The sequence below is a fragment of the Stegodyphus dumicola genome, chromosome X2 (assembly GCF_044657685.1).
Source record: "Stegodyphus dumicola isolate Sdum_Otavi_A_Nest chromosome X2, ASM4465768v1".
Classification (NCBI taxonomy): Eukaryota; Metazoa; Arthropoda; class Arachnida; order Araneae; family Eresidae; genus Stegodyphus; species Stegodyphus dumicola.
The window spans coordinates 100,412,944-100,435,104 of NC_140781.1; the positions used below are offsets into that span (position 1 = coordinate 100,412,944).

Consider the following 22,161-nt stretch of genomic DNA (forward strand, 5'->3'; position numbering starts at 1 on the left):
CGAACTTCGGACCGAACTACCAGTGTTCAGCGACTTTACCGCTCTGCCGCTGGTGGGCCCGAAAATGCGTATGCAGCCAGCCTGTTTGCAGGATTCAATCATCGGATTGAACTACCAGTTTTCAGCGACTTTACTGCCCGGCCGCTGGTGGACCCAGAGTGAAAATAAAAGCAAATTTTTCTGTAAATTATCACATGTTAGTATAATATATGGGCTTTCAATTTTTTGTAGTTTATAAAATTGTAGCTTTTAACAATTTTATGGATAATTAGTCATCTTCAAAAGTTTAAAAAATAAAGAAATTCTGTAAAAAATGAAAACAAAATTTAATCTTTTCATTTCTATTCTTTCTTGTTTTGGGGGGGGGTTGTTTTTGCTTTCAGTATATCCCCTTTTTTATTCGTTATAACTGAAAAAATATTGCTGCTGAATCCAATCATTATTTGCTTTTGTAATGTTTATTCTCATGCGCAAACATTCTAAACTTGGTGATGTGAGACCGTATAAGTGCAGAAAATTTACGAGAATGTCCCATCTTGTAGTCTTTTCTTCAATTCATTCTAAACTCTATAATAAAAAAATACCTTCCATCTAAGGAAAAGGTTTTGTTTGGAACAATACAAAAAAAAAATCTACAAACTCCAGATGCATTTAGTATTATTCCATGGAGAATAAAATGCTCTTCAGAATGTTATTTCCAATTCCTTTTTGTATAAAAGCTTTAAGTATTTTCTATTTGAGTTTCACCTAAATTTTTTACTGTGGTCAATAGTATATTTCAGATACTTTTGATTTATAAAACATTTATGTCAGAAAACAACAGCAATGGGACTTCGTAGTTTAATTCAAGGAAATGTTCTTGAATATGTAATTCCTAATGAACGTATATTATGGATCAATAATATGAAAAACAGTAAACAGCGAAATATTTGACGAAAAGGAAAAGCAAGTAGCTTATAACGTTAAAAACGTTTTTCATCGTTGATATTCCAGATTTCATTTATTAAATCCCAGCAAAGATGTTTTTGAAGATGTAATTTTTAACAGGAGTTAACAATGGCCAAGATGATTTTATTTGAGCATTTCGGCGTGAAGCAATCAAAGCTCTGCAATATATTTTAAATTATACATGCAGCTAAACGCATTTCAGATTATATATTTTGAAATTATTTAGCTTCTATATAACTAAGTGAAGAACATTATGGGGATGACTGGATTTAAAAAATTAAATCGAAGCTAGCTTTAATACGGGTACTACTCAGCATGAAATTATATTACAGTAGTCCGTCAAAATTATATTTGTCAAAAACACATCTTTTGAAGAGGGAAAAAATAAAGTAATATTAAAAATATTTTTATATAAGATTCATAGTTAAAATACAGTGAAACTGTATAGCTGTGCAATTCTTTTTAATTCGGATCTGATTCTTAAACTGCTAAGGCGAGCCTTTAAAAGTGTAAGTATAAGTGGCGAAGCACTTTCTCTTTTCCTTGGATATATTCACTTGCAGATGAAGCTACACTATGTAAAGTTTTAATAATGTTTTATTATGGAATGCTGAAGATAAACATATTTTAATGAGAAAGAAATGTTTCTGAAAATTTTAAATGAGCAATGCTTCTAAATTTAACGAAAGCAAGATTAATCAAGACGAAAAAAAATGTAACGAGTTTTATCATCATCAAAAAGAACTTACCCTCACTTAAAAAAATGTTCATTTAAGTATATGGATCAAAATATAAATTAAAGGAAGTCTATTTGCTGATAAAAAATATATTCTATTATTTTAAAGAACTGTATGACTTTATATTTATGGAAAACAGCCCATTCAATTAACTCGAAATAAATAAAAAGAAATCTGTTAAATTACGTCGAAATTGAAATATGTGTTCGTATAAAAATGTGCACTACTTCTCTTTAAAGTAATGAATATGATAGTAAGAACATTTTACATTCATTTAATCTCGATGTGTTTTAGAACCAACATATTTGTTCCTCATAAATTCCTTTTTTTAAATCTTATATCTTAAATTTCTGTCTTAGTTAAAAGATACGTAATTCATACATTTTATTTAGTTATTATTTTGCATAATATTCCTGGTAACTTTCTTTAATCCTGTGGCTGTTAAGTATGGCAAACCACAAGTATTGTATTTCATAGTAAGGCATATGTTATGGAGTATTTAAGGAGACTATCTGCCATATGCAGTCGATATTGAATACTTGCTTTGAAAGGTGAATACATCTATGAAGCTTTTTGGCGTACTCTTAATTTTGGAGTTTCTGAATATGAATACAGGCATATTTATATAATAACTTGAACTAATTCTAATATATTAAAAATAACTGCAGGTTAAATATCTTACTAAATTTAAAACTCAAATTTATGTGTTGCAAAATATTTTCTATATAATATATTCAAGCATAATTCATATTACAGTGCCAATGCTCAGGATTTCATCAGCATGCGCTATTGCTAAATAATACCACTCATTTCAAGAACCTCTTTTTATGATTAGTAAAGCCGTGATCCGACTTTCAAATAACAAATGACGATTTGAGACACAAGGAAACATCAGAAACTGGCAACATATTTACTCTAAATGCAATATTAATTGAATAAAGTGAGGTTTTGTGTTCAAGCTTGTCGGATTATTCGACAGTAGAAGAAAGTTTTCAAGACTGAGTTTCATGCGAAATGAACTTAGTTCCCAGAAAGTTTGGCAGTTAATTTCAAATCAAAACCAAAACAGAGAGTTAGGGAAAAATAAAATCTCACTTTCCTGTCTTTCAAAAAGAATTTCATTTCTCCAGAAATCTTAAGAAGTGTCATTTCAACGCTGTCAATTTCCAAAAGAAAAACAAAATTGAAGTAAAGAAAGAAATTAAACTTGGGATATAACTGTGTATCAAATTGAGGATATCTTTAAAATCCATCAAGGCCTCAACTATTCGATTTCAAAATATCTTTTTTTTCCCTTCTTTAAATCGATGCGTCGAAGGAAAAACGTTTTGCGAAATGTGTAATTTTCTCTTTAGGATAGGCAATATTTATTTCCATTTGAGATCGGACCCGCTTTAATATGATATCGAGTGGTAAAGAAAACGAAATTCAAGAATAAGCGAAGAAGCCATTTTACAATTTTCGAAGTATTCGGAAACAAACTTCTTTTGAAATGCTCCAAACAGTTTTATTAAATAATGAAAGCTAAAGCTTAAACAATTTTGTTGATTTTTTTATTCAATATTCAACTCCGCCTATCTACGAGGAATTCTCTTCCAAAGTTTTAAAGTATCAGCTTAATGTTCATATTTGAAGTTTGAGTTGCAATTTAATTCCAGCTCTTCTATATAAATACTAAATTATTATGTCATTGGTACTTCTTGTACAATGATGTAGAATATTCTTCTTATTTGCCCATTATAATTCTTTATAAAATACTAATTGCATGGTATTTTTCTTATTCCTTATACAGCACAAATATATTATTAATAATAATTTGATTTCAAATAATAATTACTATTAGAATATTCAGGTCTCAAAATACATCATTTTTTGAATTTTTGACTCTAATCACTCAAACTAATTGAAAAGTAATTAAACACATTAACTCTTTCGGAAAACAAAAATCAGATTAATTTAAGACAGACATTTTTAGAAATAGAAAAAATGTGTGTTATTTATAGAGTCGCTTATTAATTACATGATTCAGAAATTAAATTAACTTTGGCATCCACTGACACTCTGAAATACGGAATCTAAAAATATTAGAGGTAGTACGTTCTAAGTTTAAACTCAGTTAGGAAAATAGAAGCAAAACATAATCTCTGTTTGAAGAATTGAATGAAATCAAATTTGGGGTGGGGGCAGAGGAGGAGCCAGAAATCACCTTTCTTCAATCAAAACGGATTACCTTTGCACTAATAATAAAGAGGTCAATGCGTGTAACATTAATAAGCTTCTCAGTGAACTGCAAATCGTCTCACTCACAACGTTTAACCAAAGAACTACAAATTACCATTATGTTTTTTAAATATATCTAAAAAATGCAAAAACGTTTAAGATCAAACAAACGAAAAAATGCCTTGCTACTTTGAAATTTGTGTTTAATTCTAAGTAAACACTGTTATCAAATGTTTGCTAAATTTTATTTTAATTATTGCATCTATAAGTATCCTGCAGAAAGTAGGATTGGATTTTGGATTATTTAATTATGGCAAAGCACACGAGGGCTATCTGCTTAAAGGGAGGGATGCCTTCGCGGAGGACTTTCTAAGGGAAACTGGCTCGTATACAAGTTACACATGGGGAAAACCACGAAAACGCCCATGCAGCCAGCCCGTTCGCGGGATTCGAACCTCAGACCGAACTGCTAGTGTTCAGCATCTTTACCGCTCGGCTGCTGGTGGGCTATGCTGCAGAAAGATGTATGCAGTTTCGAAAATTTTGAATTTTGCAACAATAAAATCCTCATAAACTACCGAGTTCCTTCTTATGCTTTATCGTCTTTCCATTCCTATAAAATGTAAAGCGAAATGCACAGTATTGAAATTTGTTCAGAATTTGATTCTGTAATTTAAATTTTTATCTAACGCAAACATGTGATTTTTAAACAATGTTGCAAATTATAGTATCAGTTTAACAGTCGGAATTTAAAAAGCTTAAGAAATGTTAAATATTTGAGGATAAATTTTGGAAAAAGGCATTTGGTAAAAATGTTTTAATATTTCAGAGATGAGTGGATTTGATAATTTTTGTTAATATCATACCTATCTGTTCTTTTGTTTAATATTCATATTAAGCAGGAATGTTGTATTTTTACCGTATTATATTAGGTAACAGCACATTTCCCAGCAGACCGTGGATTCTTAAAACTACGCGCCTCTTTCTCTCACACAGAAAAAATTTATTGAAGCCTGAAACTAAGCATAATTTACGGAGCCATCCGTAAATAATCATCTACGCTTTATTTCCTTTTTTCTTATTAATAAGCTTCTCAATTTCTGTTCCTTTATTTCATTGTCATTTTTAATTTAAATTAAAATTTCGATTAAATTTTAAAAGGAATTCTTGTTTTCATTTCAGATAGAAAATTTTTATTTTACAAACGGAATTTCATTTTTTGTTTCATTTACTACTGACTTCACTTTCAGAATTAAGCTCTTATCCATTAGAAACTAATCGTCATTCTCTTTCAAAGCACATATTCAAAGCTTCAAAAACTTTGGTCCCTTTCTCTCAGATCACTCTTTCTGAACCTTTGTGATACATTTTTAAGCGTTTTGTGTACTTGCTTTACTACATTATTTCCTATGCTTGAATACATTACGAAGCTTAACTCTCTTTAAAAATCAAATATATTCTCTGTAGTTCGTTACGAAAGAAATTTAGGAGCTTTTCTTGTTTTACATATTAGATAAACAGTTGTTGAAACTACCTGCGTATTTTAAAGTCTTTCTTTATAAAACTGAAAAGTGCAGATAATGGAATAAATTAGAAACTCTGTGCTGTTTCTGCTCGCTGCTTCTCTTTTTGAATTGGCAGAGTCAAAGGATTTAAAAAAGACATTATTCGGAAGGCTTTTATGTGATTTCAATTTTTCTTTGTCTCGATTTAAAGAACCTTGAAGCGATCATTTCGCTACCATTGTCTGTATATTATTTGAAAAGATATGTTTTTATAAATAATAGCTACTAAAGCGAAGAAAGAGTGGTTATTTTGACGCTTTTATGTCACGCCTGATTTCCACATATCACATAGCTTCAAAACTTCAGAAACGAAAAAGCTTATTTTACTGGAAAGTTTTATGTGAACTTTTATGCTTAAAATTGCTTGAACGAAGATACAAGATTTAATGTGACATGTATAAAAGAGTTTTTATCTAATTTTTAAACATTCTTCGAATAAAAGGAAATTTCCTAAGAAATAGAGTAATTTAGAAAGAATAATCGTGTCAATTTAATACAAGGTAAGAAAATTATTTCAGCGATATTCTCTAGTAAAATAATGAATTTAATTGAGGAGTTAACCCAAACAATGAAATAATTGTATTGTGGTATGGAATCATAAAATTTATGTAAAAGCATATGTTGCAGGGAATATACAAGAAATCCGGTGACGCAGAAATTTACACAAAATACATTTTCTCAAATGTTAGCCACTTTTATGCAAATGTGAAAATGTATATGATTGATTTGTCGAAATAAACTACCAGATTTATAAAGCTGAGGATGAGTTTATGAAGCTTCAGTTATAAGCTACTGTATAAAGCTGAGGAACTGTTTCCGCTAATGACACAAACAGCAGTGTCTACGCAATTCACAGAGGAGGTTACAAGGCTATGGAATACATTTTTGTAGATAGGGTTATTACTGAAACCATTTCTCGAAGCTTGACATTATCGCGCACTAACTATTAATGAAAATTATAAAGCAAGCCACGATGTAAATGGCTGTGGAACAAATGCCGTCGTTGACAGAAGAAATCTGAAAACAAGACCAACTCTAAAATTATCTGTACATTAAACCAATTAATTTTGAAAATGAAAAATCTAAGAAGTAATTAATCAATGCAGCGCTGAATGTAGCGTACCTTTCTAAGAAAACTATTCCGCAAACTTCTTCTAGAACTACATTACAAAACATTAGTAATCAAGTAGTAAGCCTGTACATTATTTGACTGTTAAGCTTTGTATAATCTTTGCTGAGGTCTGCCGAAAACGATAATCCCTTACCTCATATGATGCGAAGTATTAATACTGCCATACTTTCAGGTAACGGCATTTCTTTCATCTCCATGTCACTAGAAACATCTAGCTGGCCCACGACGACCTGTTCCTCATTGGTCTCCATGGATTAATGAGTGGAAATGCGGGACTGTATAGAAAAAGTTTAAATATACGTTTTACAAGTTGTCGTTCAGGTTTTCACATATCCACAAACAGCGATCACCATTAGCGTAAAATTTCTTAAAGACTGTTTCATCTGCCTTCCACTTCAATCAAAGTTTGTAATTCTAATTGTCTAGTCTTGTGTTATAAATAATTTGCCGAATAAAAGTTTCTTTTTATATCACACTTTCCAAGGTCTTGCGAATTTCGTGAAGTTTAGGGAAATTATCCAGACAAACGTTCACCCTGCATGAATTAATAACGCTATCAGAAATAATTAATAACGAATCAGATTTTTTGGAACATTTTTGGTAGCGTTATCACAAATTTGTAGTTTTAATGCTGATTGTAAAAATGATGTGACTACGGTTGAGGTAAAATCAGAATTAAAATAACTAATCATATATTATTAATATGCATTTTTTTCCATTTTCGACATCACAAGTATTTTCTTATAATTACACCGAAAAATTAGAAATGAGAAAAACATTTCAAAGATTAAAAAGTGAAGACATTTTTCAGATTAAGGTGAGGATTCTGGTTTCGAAATATTTCAACTTAGATTCAAAGAGTACAAAAAAAGTTGTAAAAAGTTTAACTATATTTTTTAAAAGTTAAAGGAAGCACAGAAACGTTTTAGTGCAAATTATTTTCTTATGCTATTATAATCCGTTTAAAGCAGAAAATGTTTTATTTTGATGAAATGAGGTAGATGCAAGGTTATTTTTAACAAATAAGTTGTAGAGTTCCTCACTTCGGATTTCTAATTTAATGTTGGAAGTGAAGAATCTAAGAACTGATCAGCGAATAATCGCTTGAGTTCGGTGACAAGAAACAACAAGATAGAAGGATAACTAACCCTTTATTATTCCAATAAGATTTAACAAAACTCCGCCTGGGAGAGTACAAACAAATCCCACACTTGGGCTTGAACTTAAAAGACTAAGAATTAAACTAAAACTAAGATTAACTAAAGAAGTATAGCCGAAGCTATCAAGGTTCAAATCGAGTTGGCCCCATAACTTATTTGACTACGAAGCTTAGCAAGGGCCTGAGTACGGCCGAGCGTAATAACAGCTTTGAGAGAGAGAGTGGCCAAAAAGCCAGACGCGCGTAAATCAGAAACTCTGATTCTCTCTGACTCAGTAAGTAACTTCGTGGTTTAAATACCGCTCCTCCTCATTAAATATCCAGCAAGATTCCAAAACTACATTCTGACCGGAAGTAGTAAGTTGAATTTAAGAATTTGAAAGGAAAGGAACTTTAACTTAAAATTTAACTGTTAATAAAATTAACATAATCCTTACAAAGTAACTTAAAAACACGTTCATCTTGCCTATATTATTATCTGAAATACATATATTAATCTATCCTAATATGAAACCATTTGAGCTCAAATTTCAGGACAGCATTTTTAACAAGTAATTCACGCAAAAAGAAAAGTTAAATAGATCATATATTACAGAAACAGTAGGTCTAATAGTAAAATAATATAAAATATGTTTTCTTAATTTTGTTTGAGTTAAAATATATTTTTATAACAAAGCTTGGAGCAATAAGGCGGTTAATCATAGTTTTGCAAGATTTATTAGTCACTAATTTAATGCATTCAAATACAATGATATTAATAAGATATATCATAGAAACTAACGGATATCTACCATTTCTACTCAGAATTAGGATAATAAAACATTCTTCCTTAGTATACTAAAATCTTGTCTTGATCCCTTTAAACGCTGCATATAAAAGTAGATTTCATTTAATTAATTAAAACTGGTATTTTACAAAGGAAAAATCAGTCTCTGTTATTACGCAAGGTAACAACTGTATATTAAACAAATTCTGTTCATATAATAAAAGCTATATGCAATGGTCATCATGCATCATAAAATTGCTTATATGTTTTGGGGACTTTAGTATTTTTGTCGACATCAACAGCAGTATAAAATTACTTTTCTTGTCTTGTTTTATTAGACAGGAAGAAAGAAGATTATATTAAAATTTCTTAGCTCATTTTTCACTGCTTTAATGTAAAGATAATTTAACAAGTGCCAAAAACTCATATTTTTTAACCTCATAATACTTGAGGTGAGGCAAGATAATAAAATTTGCTAATACCATATGATAAATGAAGTTTATTGTGCAACTACTTTTGCATTTATCAAAAACAACAAAGATATTCTCTCTCTTCTCTCGTTTTAGCTATTTATATCATTCAAAGTGGCTTCACGAACCGCATTCAGCTAAAGCGATTAAGTTTCAGCTAAAGCGATTAAGTCTGTTTTCGCAGACAAGTCCGACGCTTTAAGTGCTGTACTACCTAATCCTACTTTGCTGTTGAAACATTCTGTTGCAATTAATTTATATAGCTCTTGCAGATGCATTCATAAATTGAGCTACTTGAAGTGTGAATTAGAAACTGGGATACTTCCTTCCAAGCCATAAATCCCACGCACATCCTTTGAGAACCCCTTCATATATCGATCTGTCCTAATTATGCACTTTTAAGAAGCGACAGACGGAAGACAGAAGGATAATTAGGATATAGACTCCTTTTAATGTTTAGAAGCCCTATTTACTGCTACATTTTTAAGGTGAACTGCTGCATTTCTGAATGAGAAATACGCATTTAAATTTGTGGCTTCAATAATCTCACAAGCTCTTTAAGAAGCATTCTGTTTTGGATACTAAATATTTTATTAATTCACTTGATTTACTTTAGTAATCAAGATAATGCTATAAATATTGTTTTAACATCTATCACAGGTTTTTAAGCGTTTTTATATTTAATCGCATTAAGTATTTAACAACATAGTTCGCAAAGAAAGCAATATAATTCAGCGAGCCTGTTAGTTCCAGAGTTTTAAATATGTAATTACTTCAGCATTATTCTTCTTTAGAATACCTATTGCCAATTTTCAAACTAAATTAGAAAATGACACTTGTTATTAAGTGATATAACTTTGTGTTATTTATAGCTATTTTTTTACTCGCAAATTCATGTAGTTTTCAGTTACTGATGAATATGTATTCTAAATTATTTTTCGTTATCAGCTGCAGTTATTAGATGTCCTAAACTAAATCTAATTTATCTTTTAACAGATTCGTGTGTATAACTACCCAGCTATATATAGCAGTCACCTGTGGGACGCTTTAGCATTTTTTGACCAGCTACATCTGTACATCGATTCACCACAACCTGAAGATCTACAATTCCGAGACACAATCCAGAAATTAGTTATGGAATTCGTAAAATCTCCTGACAATCAAATTATACCCGAAGAATGGCTAAAGTATCCGAATACTATTGCATTGGTCAACTCTAACGTAAGCTTTGTGGATTCGTATCATAAAACGAAATGCAAATTCTGGTCTGCCCATGGGTTGACAGATTACGTCTGGGTCAGCTGAAGCACAGTAAGACACTCCCAGTAATCACAGGTGCTCAAGAGGAGTACGATGATAAATTTTGGACTTTTACATGTTGGACGCTCTTTTACATGTTGTGTGATTTTCTGGTTTTATATACTGGCTTGCAATTTAAATGGTAATCTGATCAAATGTTTGTAATCTTTCCATTGTCTTCTAATGAAAAGTTTAAATATTTGTCTATAAATATATGTATTTAATGTATTCAGATTTAATCAATGAATAACAAAATACGTCCATCATCTAAGAAAATATATTTCATCCCACCATAAACGAAATAGAAACATCAAAGACAACTCACCTCATCAAGCTCAGATAAGCCATAGATTTAGTCCGATTACATAAAGCATTATGTAAATGCGCTTCATAGAGCAATTATACTCATAACATAAGCAGTGCGATGATAGACCTTATTTATTTCAAGTCATAAAGTATATAAATTTTGAATTTTGAGATGATGTTTCAAGTCTAGTATTTATTGGTATTTTTACTTGAATTAAGAAGGTTATTTTCTCCTGTTAATAATCTTTTTACGTCTGATGGAAATCACAATTAACAAAAATTACGTTTTGTACTGTAAAGCCAATCTTCCTCTCTTTTTCTATCCCCATATTAATCAATTATTAAGATTATAACAGAGGAAATATATCTCTATTTCATTACTGCTGAGTACGATATATTTAGCTACCTTTGAAAACGAGTTTCAGCGCCTCTCATTCCGTAATGTAATGATATCTGGCTTGACTGCAACTTCTAAATGAAGGAATTCATCCGTATCCATCATAATATAGCTCAGGGATGGGTAAACTACAGCCAGTCGGAAGTTCCTATCCGGCCCGTGGATAGAATTTTAATTTGCCGGTATAAGGGAAATTAAAAGAAGTATATATTTATATATTATATATCCATCTCCTTTTGTACTTTGTTTAAATATTTTTTTTCTTCCTTTTTTTCGAAGGCCTGATGATATTTTTACTTTCTCTATTTTTGTTCTACAAAACATAAATCAACGGAAATTGCAAGCACAGACAGCTTTCACTTGGTAAAGTGTTAAACGCGAAGTTCTTTGTTAATTATAGCTGCAGATTGGGTCGCGCCAACAAGCGTTATCTTTTTCTCGAGCAGACATATGGGAATCCAATATAGGTGAATTAGACCTCTTAGAAAAAAACTTAATCTTAACTTAAAACTTAATCTGTTTGCTGGGCATCTAGCTAAGAACGACTTGTCTCATTTCCCGAGGTTAAATTTAGTACCCTCAGTAAATGAAGAGAAGCTAAAGAATTATGAAGATGGCTTGAAAAAAAAACTGCATTTTGAGTTCGAACGCAGATTTCAGTGACATTCAAACAGAACTGGATATTTTTATGGATTTCAACGTAAATTGTGAAGCAGTGAGGTCATATTTGCAGCTTGAATTAATTGATTTGCAATCTAATAATCATCTCAAGCAGTTGTTTCTAAATATGTCAAAGTTTGAGTTTTACAAATCATTATCAAAAGTACGTTTCCCAAATTTAAGATCCCACGCCCAGAAAATCAGTGCTATGTTTGCTTCATCTTATATATGTGAACAAGTGTTTTCAACTATAAACCTTAGAAATAATTATTTCAGAAGTAGACTGACAAATGAGCATTTAGCCTCGTTCCTTAGGATCAGTACATCTTACTTCAAACCTCAATAATTAAAAATGAAATCGCAATTTCATCCATATCATTAATATATTATACTTGTAATACTTGTATATTGTTTTTAAAATTTTAGAAAAAAATTATTTTGGCCCTACAAACCTTTTTCTTTCAATTTTTGGCCCGCGACCGAAAACGTTTGCCCATTCCTGATATAGCTGATATCCATAATAACATACTTATCAAAATACTTATATACATTTTTCAATAGCTATTTACGTTTCAATGGTAAACTTAGAGTTCAAGGATTATGCAAGGTCTTATTCGAAATTATATATATGGTTAGGAATTAATTTTAGTGGTTGATACTATGGATTATGCTATTCAATTACAATATCTTGACTGCAATAAAAATATCTCTAATTAGTTTAAACGCCGTTGTTTTGTTAATTAATACTAATTTTTACTGATTAAAATTTTATCTCTATTTTGAAGGGAAAATGTTCACCTTTGTTTAAGTTGAGAAAAAACATATGCGCATATTTGATTTATTCAAAACATCACTTCAAAATATTAAAGTTTACTTTGCAAACTCACCTGCGGAAGCCGTGCATTATGACTCAGAACATATACTCCAAGTGTCCGAAATTCAAAGGCTGAATATTGCGCAGCATCCATTTGAATTGCAAGGCAGTATTTATGCTTATCTACAGCTTATGTGCAAAATCTTCTTGAATATATAATAATGATGGAATGTAATAATGTTGGAAAATTCAATAATTGTGGATGATATTGTTAATATGAAAATGTTGAATTTGTTTCCATATAATTGCTCTGCCGTTTCAAAGTTTGGCAGCGGTGTCTGATACGTTAATGTTTCATCTATATGTCTGTGTTTGAAACAATTTATAAATATGAACAGTAGGCTGAGTAGTGGAAATAAGTATATAACCTTTTGGGATTGATGAAGGTTTGAAACAGGTATTTACATCGACATAAGCAAAAGAGAGGATGAATAATGGTCCTTCCTTTTGAATTTGCTAATTATATTCATGTATTTTCAAGACTAATGTTATAATAACTAATTTCTCTGTATTTCAACTTTATAATTGAAAAATTCAAACTATGTCGTGTACGTTGAAAAGTGAGTGAATTTTTATGTAAGTAAAAATTTTCATAAATACTGAGTTCTGTCCTGTATATATGAAAAGAATTTTCCTGTGTGTTGAATGTTAAGGCAGATCTATTGAATTACTTTATTGAATTTTAATTAGATATTATGATGTTTTCGATAAAGATGCCAACGCTGTTAGTTTAACAAATATATTCAGTATGTAAATACTTATTAATTAAATTTTTGTTATTATGCTACTGCAAAAAATCTTTATTTTCATTGTCTTATTGAATATCTATCTGCCCCAGGCTCTGATAAAATTACCAAGGGTATTGTTAATAAATGTATTTTGTGAAACTTTGTTATTTATTATTTAAAACTAAGTGATTTTGAATAATATTTAGGGCTATTATTTTTCAAATATTTAAGAATTTAATTCTAAGTTAAGGTCAGATATTATGTTTTTGCATAACCGCTAAAGAAAACTTTTGCTGCAAATAAAATAAACATGTTACATTATTTTGTATGCGAGTGGATTTGGCAGTATGCTGGACTGGATTTATTTGTATGTATCTAGTTCTCATTACTTACTTTTCCTAACCATAAAGGTCAATTCAGTCTTTCAGTCTGTTCGCTTCTATGTTCCCAAAAATAAACATTTTTCAAGCATTTAATTTTGTAAGCTGACTTATGTAAATCTACATGTGTCAAGTGAGTGCTGAATTACTAGGCAACGATTTAAAAAAGACTAAGAAATTGCACATATTTTCAGGATATTAAATTCATTTCAAATTCCCAATTTGAAGGAAATTTTACACGAAAATTTAAATTACTGTCTGAGGACTAGACATTTATTTCAGAATGTACTTGTAATAAATGGATAGCCAAGTAGTCTTTTAACATTGTTCTGAAAGTATAAGGGAATTTTCGGATTACTATAGCTAAGAAGATTAATGCATTACGCCGTCCTTCTAGATAAAGAAGAGAGTTTTGATTCTCTTGGTATTTATTATTGAGTAGTTATCAAACCTTCTTAAGAACGTCCACTTGAATACATATTTATGTGCTGCATATAGAGATCTTTTATATGATTAACATATCGTCAGCTACAGTGTCTCAGAAATCATTTTAGAACTTAAACAATGTATATTCGCATTCATATGGAAGACATTTAACTCTAACTTCTTAAAGAGAGAATTTGAAACATAAAGCAAAGTGAATAATGTATTATATCAATTTCCTTGATTTTCAATTAGTGATTAATCATCAATTTATTTCATAGAAGTTTGAGAAGCTCTAACTGAACCCGCTAACTTTATTTATTTACGCATAGAAAGTAATACTTTGAGAGAAATCATTGTGTGACTTTGAAATTCTTAAACATTGTTTTCACGAACTGATGCCATCCTGCAAGTTTAAAACTTCTGTATACTAAGCGTTTATTTATTAAATTAATGAAGTTTACTGTTTCGTTCCGTTTGCCGATGTCGCCGCGTCTAGCTTGCAAAAGAGCAAACTAAATTTTAATATGAATTTTCATTGTACTATATTTTCATCAATGAAATAACAGAAGTCCATAAAACTACATGAAATAAGTATTAGTAAATTCTATAAAGATTAGCTTATTTCTTAACAGAACTTTGCCATATTCAATGTTTTTGTTCTTAAAGCCACTGCAGATAATTTTTCCCCATAAGCAGTATTCTTCAAGCGTTAGAATAAAGACAAGGAAATTTTGTTGTTCCAAAGTTTTTATGCAAACGAATAAGCTCACAAATTCTTAATGATGATTTATAAATCACAATTATGCGTTGACTGTTTCGTTCTTCTGCATAACTGTATTAGTTAAATGACTATACGATCAAAATATGCATTCCTTCGACAAAGGTTTGATCTCGCCTAGCTTAAAAAGCTAACATAAATTTCTTTCTTTATACATTCGTTTGAAGAATTTTCAAAACCACGAAAGCTGCTTTAAAATGTACATAATGATAAGTACAGATGGCATGCAAAATGGCTAAAATTTTGGCAGGATTTACTGGAGATGCAATTACGTGAAGAAAAGGGGGAATATATTTACGGGAGGGAACTTTTCTGTGTGAAACTCATCGAATATTCAGAGCTTTTCCTTTCGTGAAACTGGAAAATACATCTTTTATTCAAATTAATTTGAAGGTATGCCTAACGCAATGCTTTTGATTTGATTGAGTGTATTACATTTTTTCTCAAACCAAATAACAATATTACTTTCGTGTAGTTTGTAGATCACTTACCGAGTACGTTTTATCAGTTTTCATTATTGATATTGTGGTACATCACCTTATATTTCGAAGACGTGTTTGAAACTTGAGGGTATATAACTACGTGTTACGTTTTCTGAATCTATTAAATGTCTAAATCATTGTTATGTATGACTTTATTAATTTACTTCTTTTCCATTGTGCATTTAGACATTTTATACTGATTGATAATAAAATCTTTCGTCCTAGTAATGCTTTTTGTCTTACTTGTGTATTTTATTTGCTCAAAAAATTATTTCTAAGCATTTATAAAAAGACAACGAAGTTATTCTCATTCCTAAGTACTATCAAAAGAATATATACTACTTAAAACAACAAGTTCGGACTAGATAATTAACTTTTATGTATGCTGGATCGATATGTAATACCCCAAGTGCTTATCAAATTACACAAGTTGATCCTTGAATTAATGAAGATTAGAGGTACGAACATCCCAAAAGCAGATTATATCCGTGTATATAGTTTCTCTCTCCCAAACCTTTAATGAATCGCCTGCTGTTGACCAAGAGCTTCATCAATAACGTTAAAAGTATGTACGCGTACATTTTGTATGTCAATTGAAACACCACTTGACCGAACTTCGCTTAAACGCCGGAATACTGCTTAATAAAAGCAGTGGAAAAAGGTAATATTGAACCACTGGATCCTAAAAAACAATTGTAAGTTTTTCATCTGTTTTCTTTTCCATATTAGACAGTTCAATAAGTAACGAAAATATATGTCTTTAGAATGTTTTATACAATAGTAAGGAATTTTAAAGTATCTGTTATTCAAAGCATGACTTTCATGTAATTGTTTATCAAGCGGTGTCACCGCAAAGGGGCTCGTAAGAACTGCGAGAAAACAGGTGAAAAGATAAACTATTATTTTAAATAACGTAGGTAAGTAAATTGATCGTAATATACACTTTCGCTGTGCAATATGATATATAGTTATTTCTAGATTAAAATACCTAATCTAGTTGCCTTAAGTTATTAAAAAAAGGAGTGGTTCGAAAATGATTTTATCCTAGTTAGTTGGAATAAAATGTTGTAAGGTATTTTATGTGCCTTTTAACGTATTAAAAAAGAGTGATTCCAAAATGATTCTATTCCAGTTAGTTCGCATGAAGTGTTGAGAGGTAGTGTATATGACTTAACCAAATATTATGATTTAAGCTTCTTTCCAAATTTCTCATCTGAATGCAAATCAGTTGTTGTGTGTGTATTTAAACTGAGGCTTTCAAATTTTGTACTAGAACATCTAGCAGGCGCGTCTTCCTGTTAATTTTTATTGCTAGCTCTACTTAAATTTATTCCAGCTATAGCGCTTTATTTTATTAGCCGACGTTTTAAAATAAGCACGATCCGAAACAGTAGCTTATTTTATGTTATAGTTTCTGACTACGTTACCTACTTTGAATTTAACGTTGTCTCATGTTAATTTTAATAACTGCTAGTAACGGAAATTAATTTGTTGCAAAAGCTGTTCCTTTCGGTTCGTTTTAAGAAAACGATTATTTTAACTTCATTTTAGACTTCTTGATTTGCTTCACATTGAACGATAAGTCGATATCAGTCTTATAGGGTTTGCAGGAATTTGAGACAAGATTCTAGATACAGTAGATTCCTACAAGGTATTCCACTGAGTGTAATTAAATGTTGTATTCTTATATTAAAGTAATGTAGAAAAAAGGAATTCAACTGAAGAAAGAAAATCATAAAGAAGAGAAAATATATCTATAGTATTTTAATGAATTCATCGGTAACATTTATTTTAAGATTGGTTTGGTTTGTTGAGATTACGGCAAAGCACACTAGAGCTATCTGTCTAAGGCAGGGATTCCTTCGTGGAGGGCTTTCTAAGGGGAACTGGCTCGTATGCACGTTACACATGGGGAAAACCACGAAAACGCCCATGCAGCCAGGCCGTTCGTGGGATTCGAACCTCGAACCGAACTACCAGTGTTCAGCGACTTCACCGCTCGGCCGCTGGTGGGCCTATTTTAAGATTGAGGGCTGCTTGTCAGTACTTATATGAATATTACCTTATTCTTACTGGATACAATATACTGTTACAGTATTATATAAAAAGATGTTGTACATAAGTACTAAGTATTATTATATAAAAGTGGTTAAAAACTTATACTTTAGATTTTCCGTTAATTTGAGGATTAGAATCAAAATACGGAAAAACAGCTGAATTCAATTGAATTTAATCCTATGTCGCGCTTTTTAGGCATCAAAAATGTTGTATGATTTTTGTCAATTGGCCAAATAGAACGGAAGATACAGATCTGACCCAATTTTGTTCTTTGACCACTGTACATCAAAATTAAACAGAAGAAAAGGCACAACAAAGAAAGAAAAAATGGACTTAAAATTTAGACTCACGATTTACAAATTTTTAATAATAATTTCATTTCCTTCTTTGTACCTTTTTTCAGAGAGCGCATTCATTTTAATGAGTACCTCCTTGTCTTTTTGAAAAGAAATTCTGAAATTCTGAACAGAAAACCGTTTGGAACTTGTCTATTATTTGCTACTAATGAGATGGAAAAAGCTTTAATTGTAGTAACTTAAAAGAAATTATGTGACAAAGTACTTGTGAAGAGGTAAAAATGATTCAGATTCTACTGAATGATACTTGCAGAGTTCTGTTGATTTCTGTGTGGATAGTATATCCAAAGAAAACAAATAATGCTATTATGCTATAAGGTATTTCTCCGTTCTTAACGAGCATCCGTGGTGTAGTAGTCTGCACGCTCAGCGCGTAAATTCAGAGGTCCATGGTTCGATTCCCGGCCAAGGCGTTGTATATTTTTTATCTTGTCTGCTTCCAAAATACCAAATTTCTCTACAATGCATAGGTATGTGTATTAAGCATAAGTTGACATTGTTCTAGAATTATATAAGTGAAGCTATATTTGTAATAAACAAAACCTTAAGGTTAGGAAAAATGTATTATGAAGTCTCAAACAGTTAATATTTTCAGTTTTTGAAGAGAGCTTTTTAAATAACTTGATTTGAAACAGCTGCAAATCATTAAAATTGTATTTAATAGCCAAAAAGCAATTTATCAATCTAAAAACAAGAGACTCTCCTACGAATGCTTCCATTAAACACGCTTTGTGACGTGGCATGTGCTTATGTCAGTTTGGTTTGTTTTAGTTTGGTTTATTGAGGTTACGGCAAAGAGCACTAGAGCTATCTGTCTACTTATGTCAAATTGAAGACAATTGTTGATTTAAGTGCAGTTAGGGAAAGTTTAGGTTGAAGCATTCTAGTGGCGATAACGAAAAATTACCAAATTCAAGAATTGTAGTTAGACTTTCAGGCTTTAAAAACTCCTGTGATTTAAACATTCCATGAACACATTAAGAATAACTGCAAAATTAAAGGTATTAGCAATGTAATAACGCACATAAATATAATCAGCTCTGAAAACAATTTCAGAAGGTGCAGTAGTGAAGAAAAACCTTTGTATTTTGTACTTTGTAAGAAAAACGAAAAGACTTCGGAAAGAACTACCAATTCGCAGTGACACACTTGCATAACAAATAAATATCATATAATGTATTTAATTAGACTTATATTAAAATTAATTCGTATAAATATTTAATACTTGCATAAAATAATATTTATTTCATGAAATTGTATAGTTTATAGCTGTTTTTGGTGTATGCCTTTAAACTTATAATTAGAAACTTAACTGATTTAAAATGACACCACTCGCCGTGTTAGAATATATTAAGAAATTAATTTACATTTAAGATACTAATATTTATAAAAGAATAAATTTCCCGTATTTGTTAGTATATGTAGTCCTTCGGAATTCATTATAAGTTTCCCTTCTTTATCGATTTAGAGGAAACTTAAACTTCCCAAAGTTATTGGACTAATTACTAAAACATTCACCTTTATTGATCAAGCAGAAGATGCATTTTGCTAACAATAGGAATATTAGGAACAAAAGGTAATTCTTTCTTCATTCCTTAACTTCGAATTTTCCTGGAAGGCGAAATATATTAGCATAAAAATTACTGAATCATTGACTTTTCGATTAAAAGACCTCACACCAGAAAAATAAAAAATTGCATATACTTTTATAGAAAACACATTTTTAATAGATTCTTACACACGAAAACATTAAAGATATTCAGAACGTAACATTTCCTTAGATTCTTTTCAGAGATTAAATTTAAGACCTTATTAATTTTCTTGCATAACAATATTCTTTATCTATCACTACTCTTTTGACTGAACGAGATATTTTCTCAAAAATATATGAAAATCTCAAAAACTTAGCAAATATTTAATGTTAATTGTACTTCAGCATTAGATACTAGTACTTTCGCAGCTTGAACTGCTAGAGAGATATTTAAGAGGAATTAAAATAACTTTCCTGTAGTATGATTTCTACTAAATTATTTCCTGAATTATAACAGAACAGTGTCAAAATATTTGTACACAATTAATATACATGGACGTAATTTTACAGCTATAGTTATAGCGTTTATTTGGTTTTCGAAGCAGCAAATACGAAAAATGAGCGATGCCTTCACCAGGAATGAGAACTCTGGAGATCACGGTTGCGATCCGTATGTGTTTCTAGTTACACCCCAAAGGCACTAATGCAATAAAAAGATCAAAATTCCTGACAAATTTTATTAAATTTAATTCAGTAATATCATGTTCGTAGCACTTCTTTGTTTTATCAAAAATACTGAAAATTATTTCACTAAATTGTAGTCATTTCCAAAATCAGAATGTAAATCTTTCAGTTCATTTTCCTTGCACCTGCTGTTTTGGGTTTCTTCAGAGGAATATGCCCGAATATTCTGATTTATGACTTCTTTTAGTAACTCAAAATTCTTTATTTTTAATCCAGACATACCATAAATATTAGGCATGAATGAATCTATATGTACAATACTCGAGATTTTTGCATTTAGAGAAAAAGTTACTTTATAAAAATAAATATTTAATATAACTAAACGGGCCAATAAAGGGTCTGTTAATGCATATAACAGGACAGTGCAGAGGGACGTTTTATTTGCCCATAATTTTACAAAACATTTCGTTTAAGTTTTTCAAGAAAATTTACATTTAAATTACATTCAATAGTCTAGCATCGGTTAAATAAATTTGAGAGAACCATTTACTTGCTCTAAAATATTAATGACTCACACTAAAACAATTTACAAAGTATATAAAAAACATTTTGTAATACAAACGCAAGAGTATCGTATCAGATTAACACATTTACAAACAAAATAAAATATTTTAATATGTTGATAATGATAACTTTTACGCTTTTTAAAACTAATAAAGCATCAGAACTCTTACCAGTAAAGCTATTTCCAGGGTTTAATAAGTAAATAAACTTGGGAAAATGCTCTCCGTACTTCGATACATATGCAGCCGAGGCAAAGTCATATGTATTTCAAATGACATTTGTGACCATAATTCACTTGGCACTTTAATCGTGTCTATTCAAAAACATTTACATTTTTGATATTGTTGCGAAAGAAAGAGAGCAGCGAATGAGCGTTTTAGCGATAACAGACGTAGAAACAAAAAGGCGCCGTTACTTCAATATGAGAGCTTATTAAAAGAAAGTTTCCGTTTAAGTTCTGAATTAACTACGTCATCAGGGTTATGCGAATTATATGCTATGGAGTGATCTAGAAATGGAGCAGTCCAGAAATAGTTATTACTATTTTTAGAATCTAGAGAGGAAATGCCTAAATTAAAAATGAGGAATTAAAGGGCGGTTGCTATTTTAAATTATAATTTTGATTTACATAATTTTTATCTTATATACATATACTAGTGTGCAAAAGTAACAAATTCATTTTTAACATACAAAACTGTTGAAAAAGGAATCAAAATCGTAAAAGCAACCTTGTATTTAGCGTAAGTATAATAAAACACTCAATCGATTTCGAGGGCAGCTAAAGGTCCCTCCTCATCAGGAGAAAGAAATACCTAGAAACGCTAAATACAAGGTTGTTTTTACGATTTTGATTGTCACATTAGCGTGTTTCTCTTCTAGTCTGTTGAAAAGGGTTTCAGGTATTAATTCAATGAAAAGGCAATTCAGCAGAATGGTGATGTGAATGCAAATATATGCACAATGACGTCAGACGATACGTCAGGGCACGCTTAAAAATGGAAGGCAACTTAAAAATGAGAATGGAAGCCATTTTTCCGGTTATTCTTCTGCAAGTGAAATTGAGATTGTAACTGTAGAACGAGTACAAGAAAACATCAGGACGCTTGACACCTTTGCACGTAGTAAAATGATTGGCAAGAGTGATGAAGGACGTAGTTTGAAGTCGGTCGATCAAGAGTTTGTATTTGATAAAAGCGTTGTTTCACGAGCTTGGAAAGCATTCCAAATGACAGGTAACGCTGTAAGAAAGTTTGATAGTGGTCGTCTAAGGAAAACAAGGGTGTCTGATGACAGATATATCGCATGCAGCGAAAAGAGATCGAAATTAGACAGCAAACAACACCGCTCAGCTGTTGAGCACGGTAACCGGACGACAGGTGTCTCGGCTTACTGTCACCAGATGACTTCATAAAGCTGGCTCATTCGGCCGCCACCCTGAACGCTGTATACCATTAACATCAGTTCATCGGCGGCACCGTTTATGGTGGTGTAGAGAACACAAAGACTGGACATCTCATCAGTAGAGTCACGTCCTCTTTACCAATGACTGTCGTTTCAGTCTGATAAACGATTCTTGGCGATAGTTGATATGGAGAGGGATAGAGAGATGTTTCTATGCACTAGCATCAGGAAAAGAGACCG

At 31.0% G+C, this 22,161-nt stretch overlaps 1 protein-coding gene across 2 annotated transcripts in view; it reads left to right on the top strand.

Annotated features, from left to right (window-relative positions):
- The window catches only part of LOC118187840 (uncharacterized), a 279,238-nt gene extending 263,687 nt beyond the window's left edge, over window positions 1-15,551 (top strand). For both annotated transcript variants that reach the window (XM_085808803.1, XM_085808802.1), the window contains one exon: window positions 9,994-15,551. In XM_085808803.1, coding sequence (XP_085664929.1) covers window positions 9,994-10,302 — 309 coding nt within the window. In that variant the 3' untranslated portion in view covers window positions 10,303-15,551. The remainder of the gene's footprint in view (window positions 1-9,993) is intronic.
- The last annotated feature ends 6,610 nt before the right edge of the window (window positions 15,552-22,161 follow it).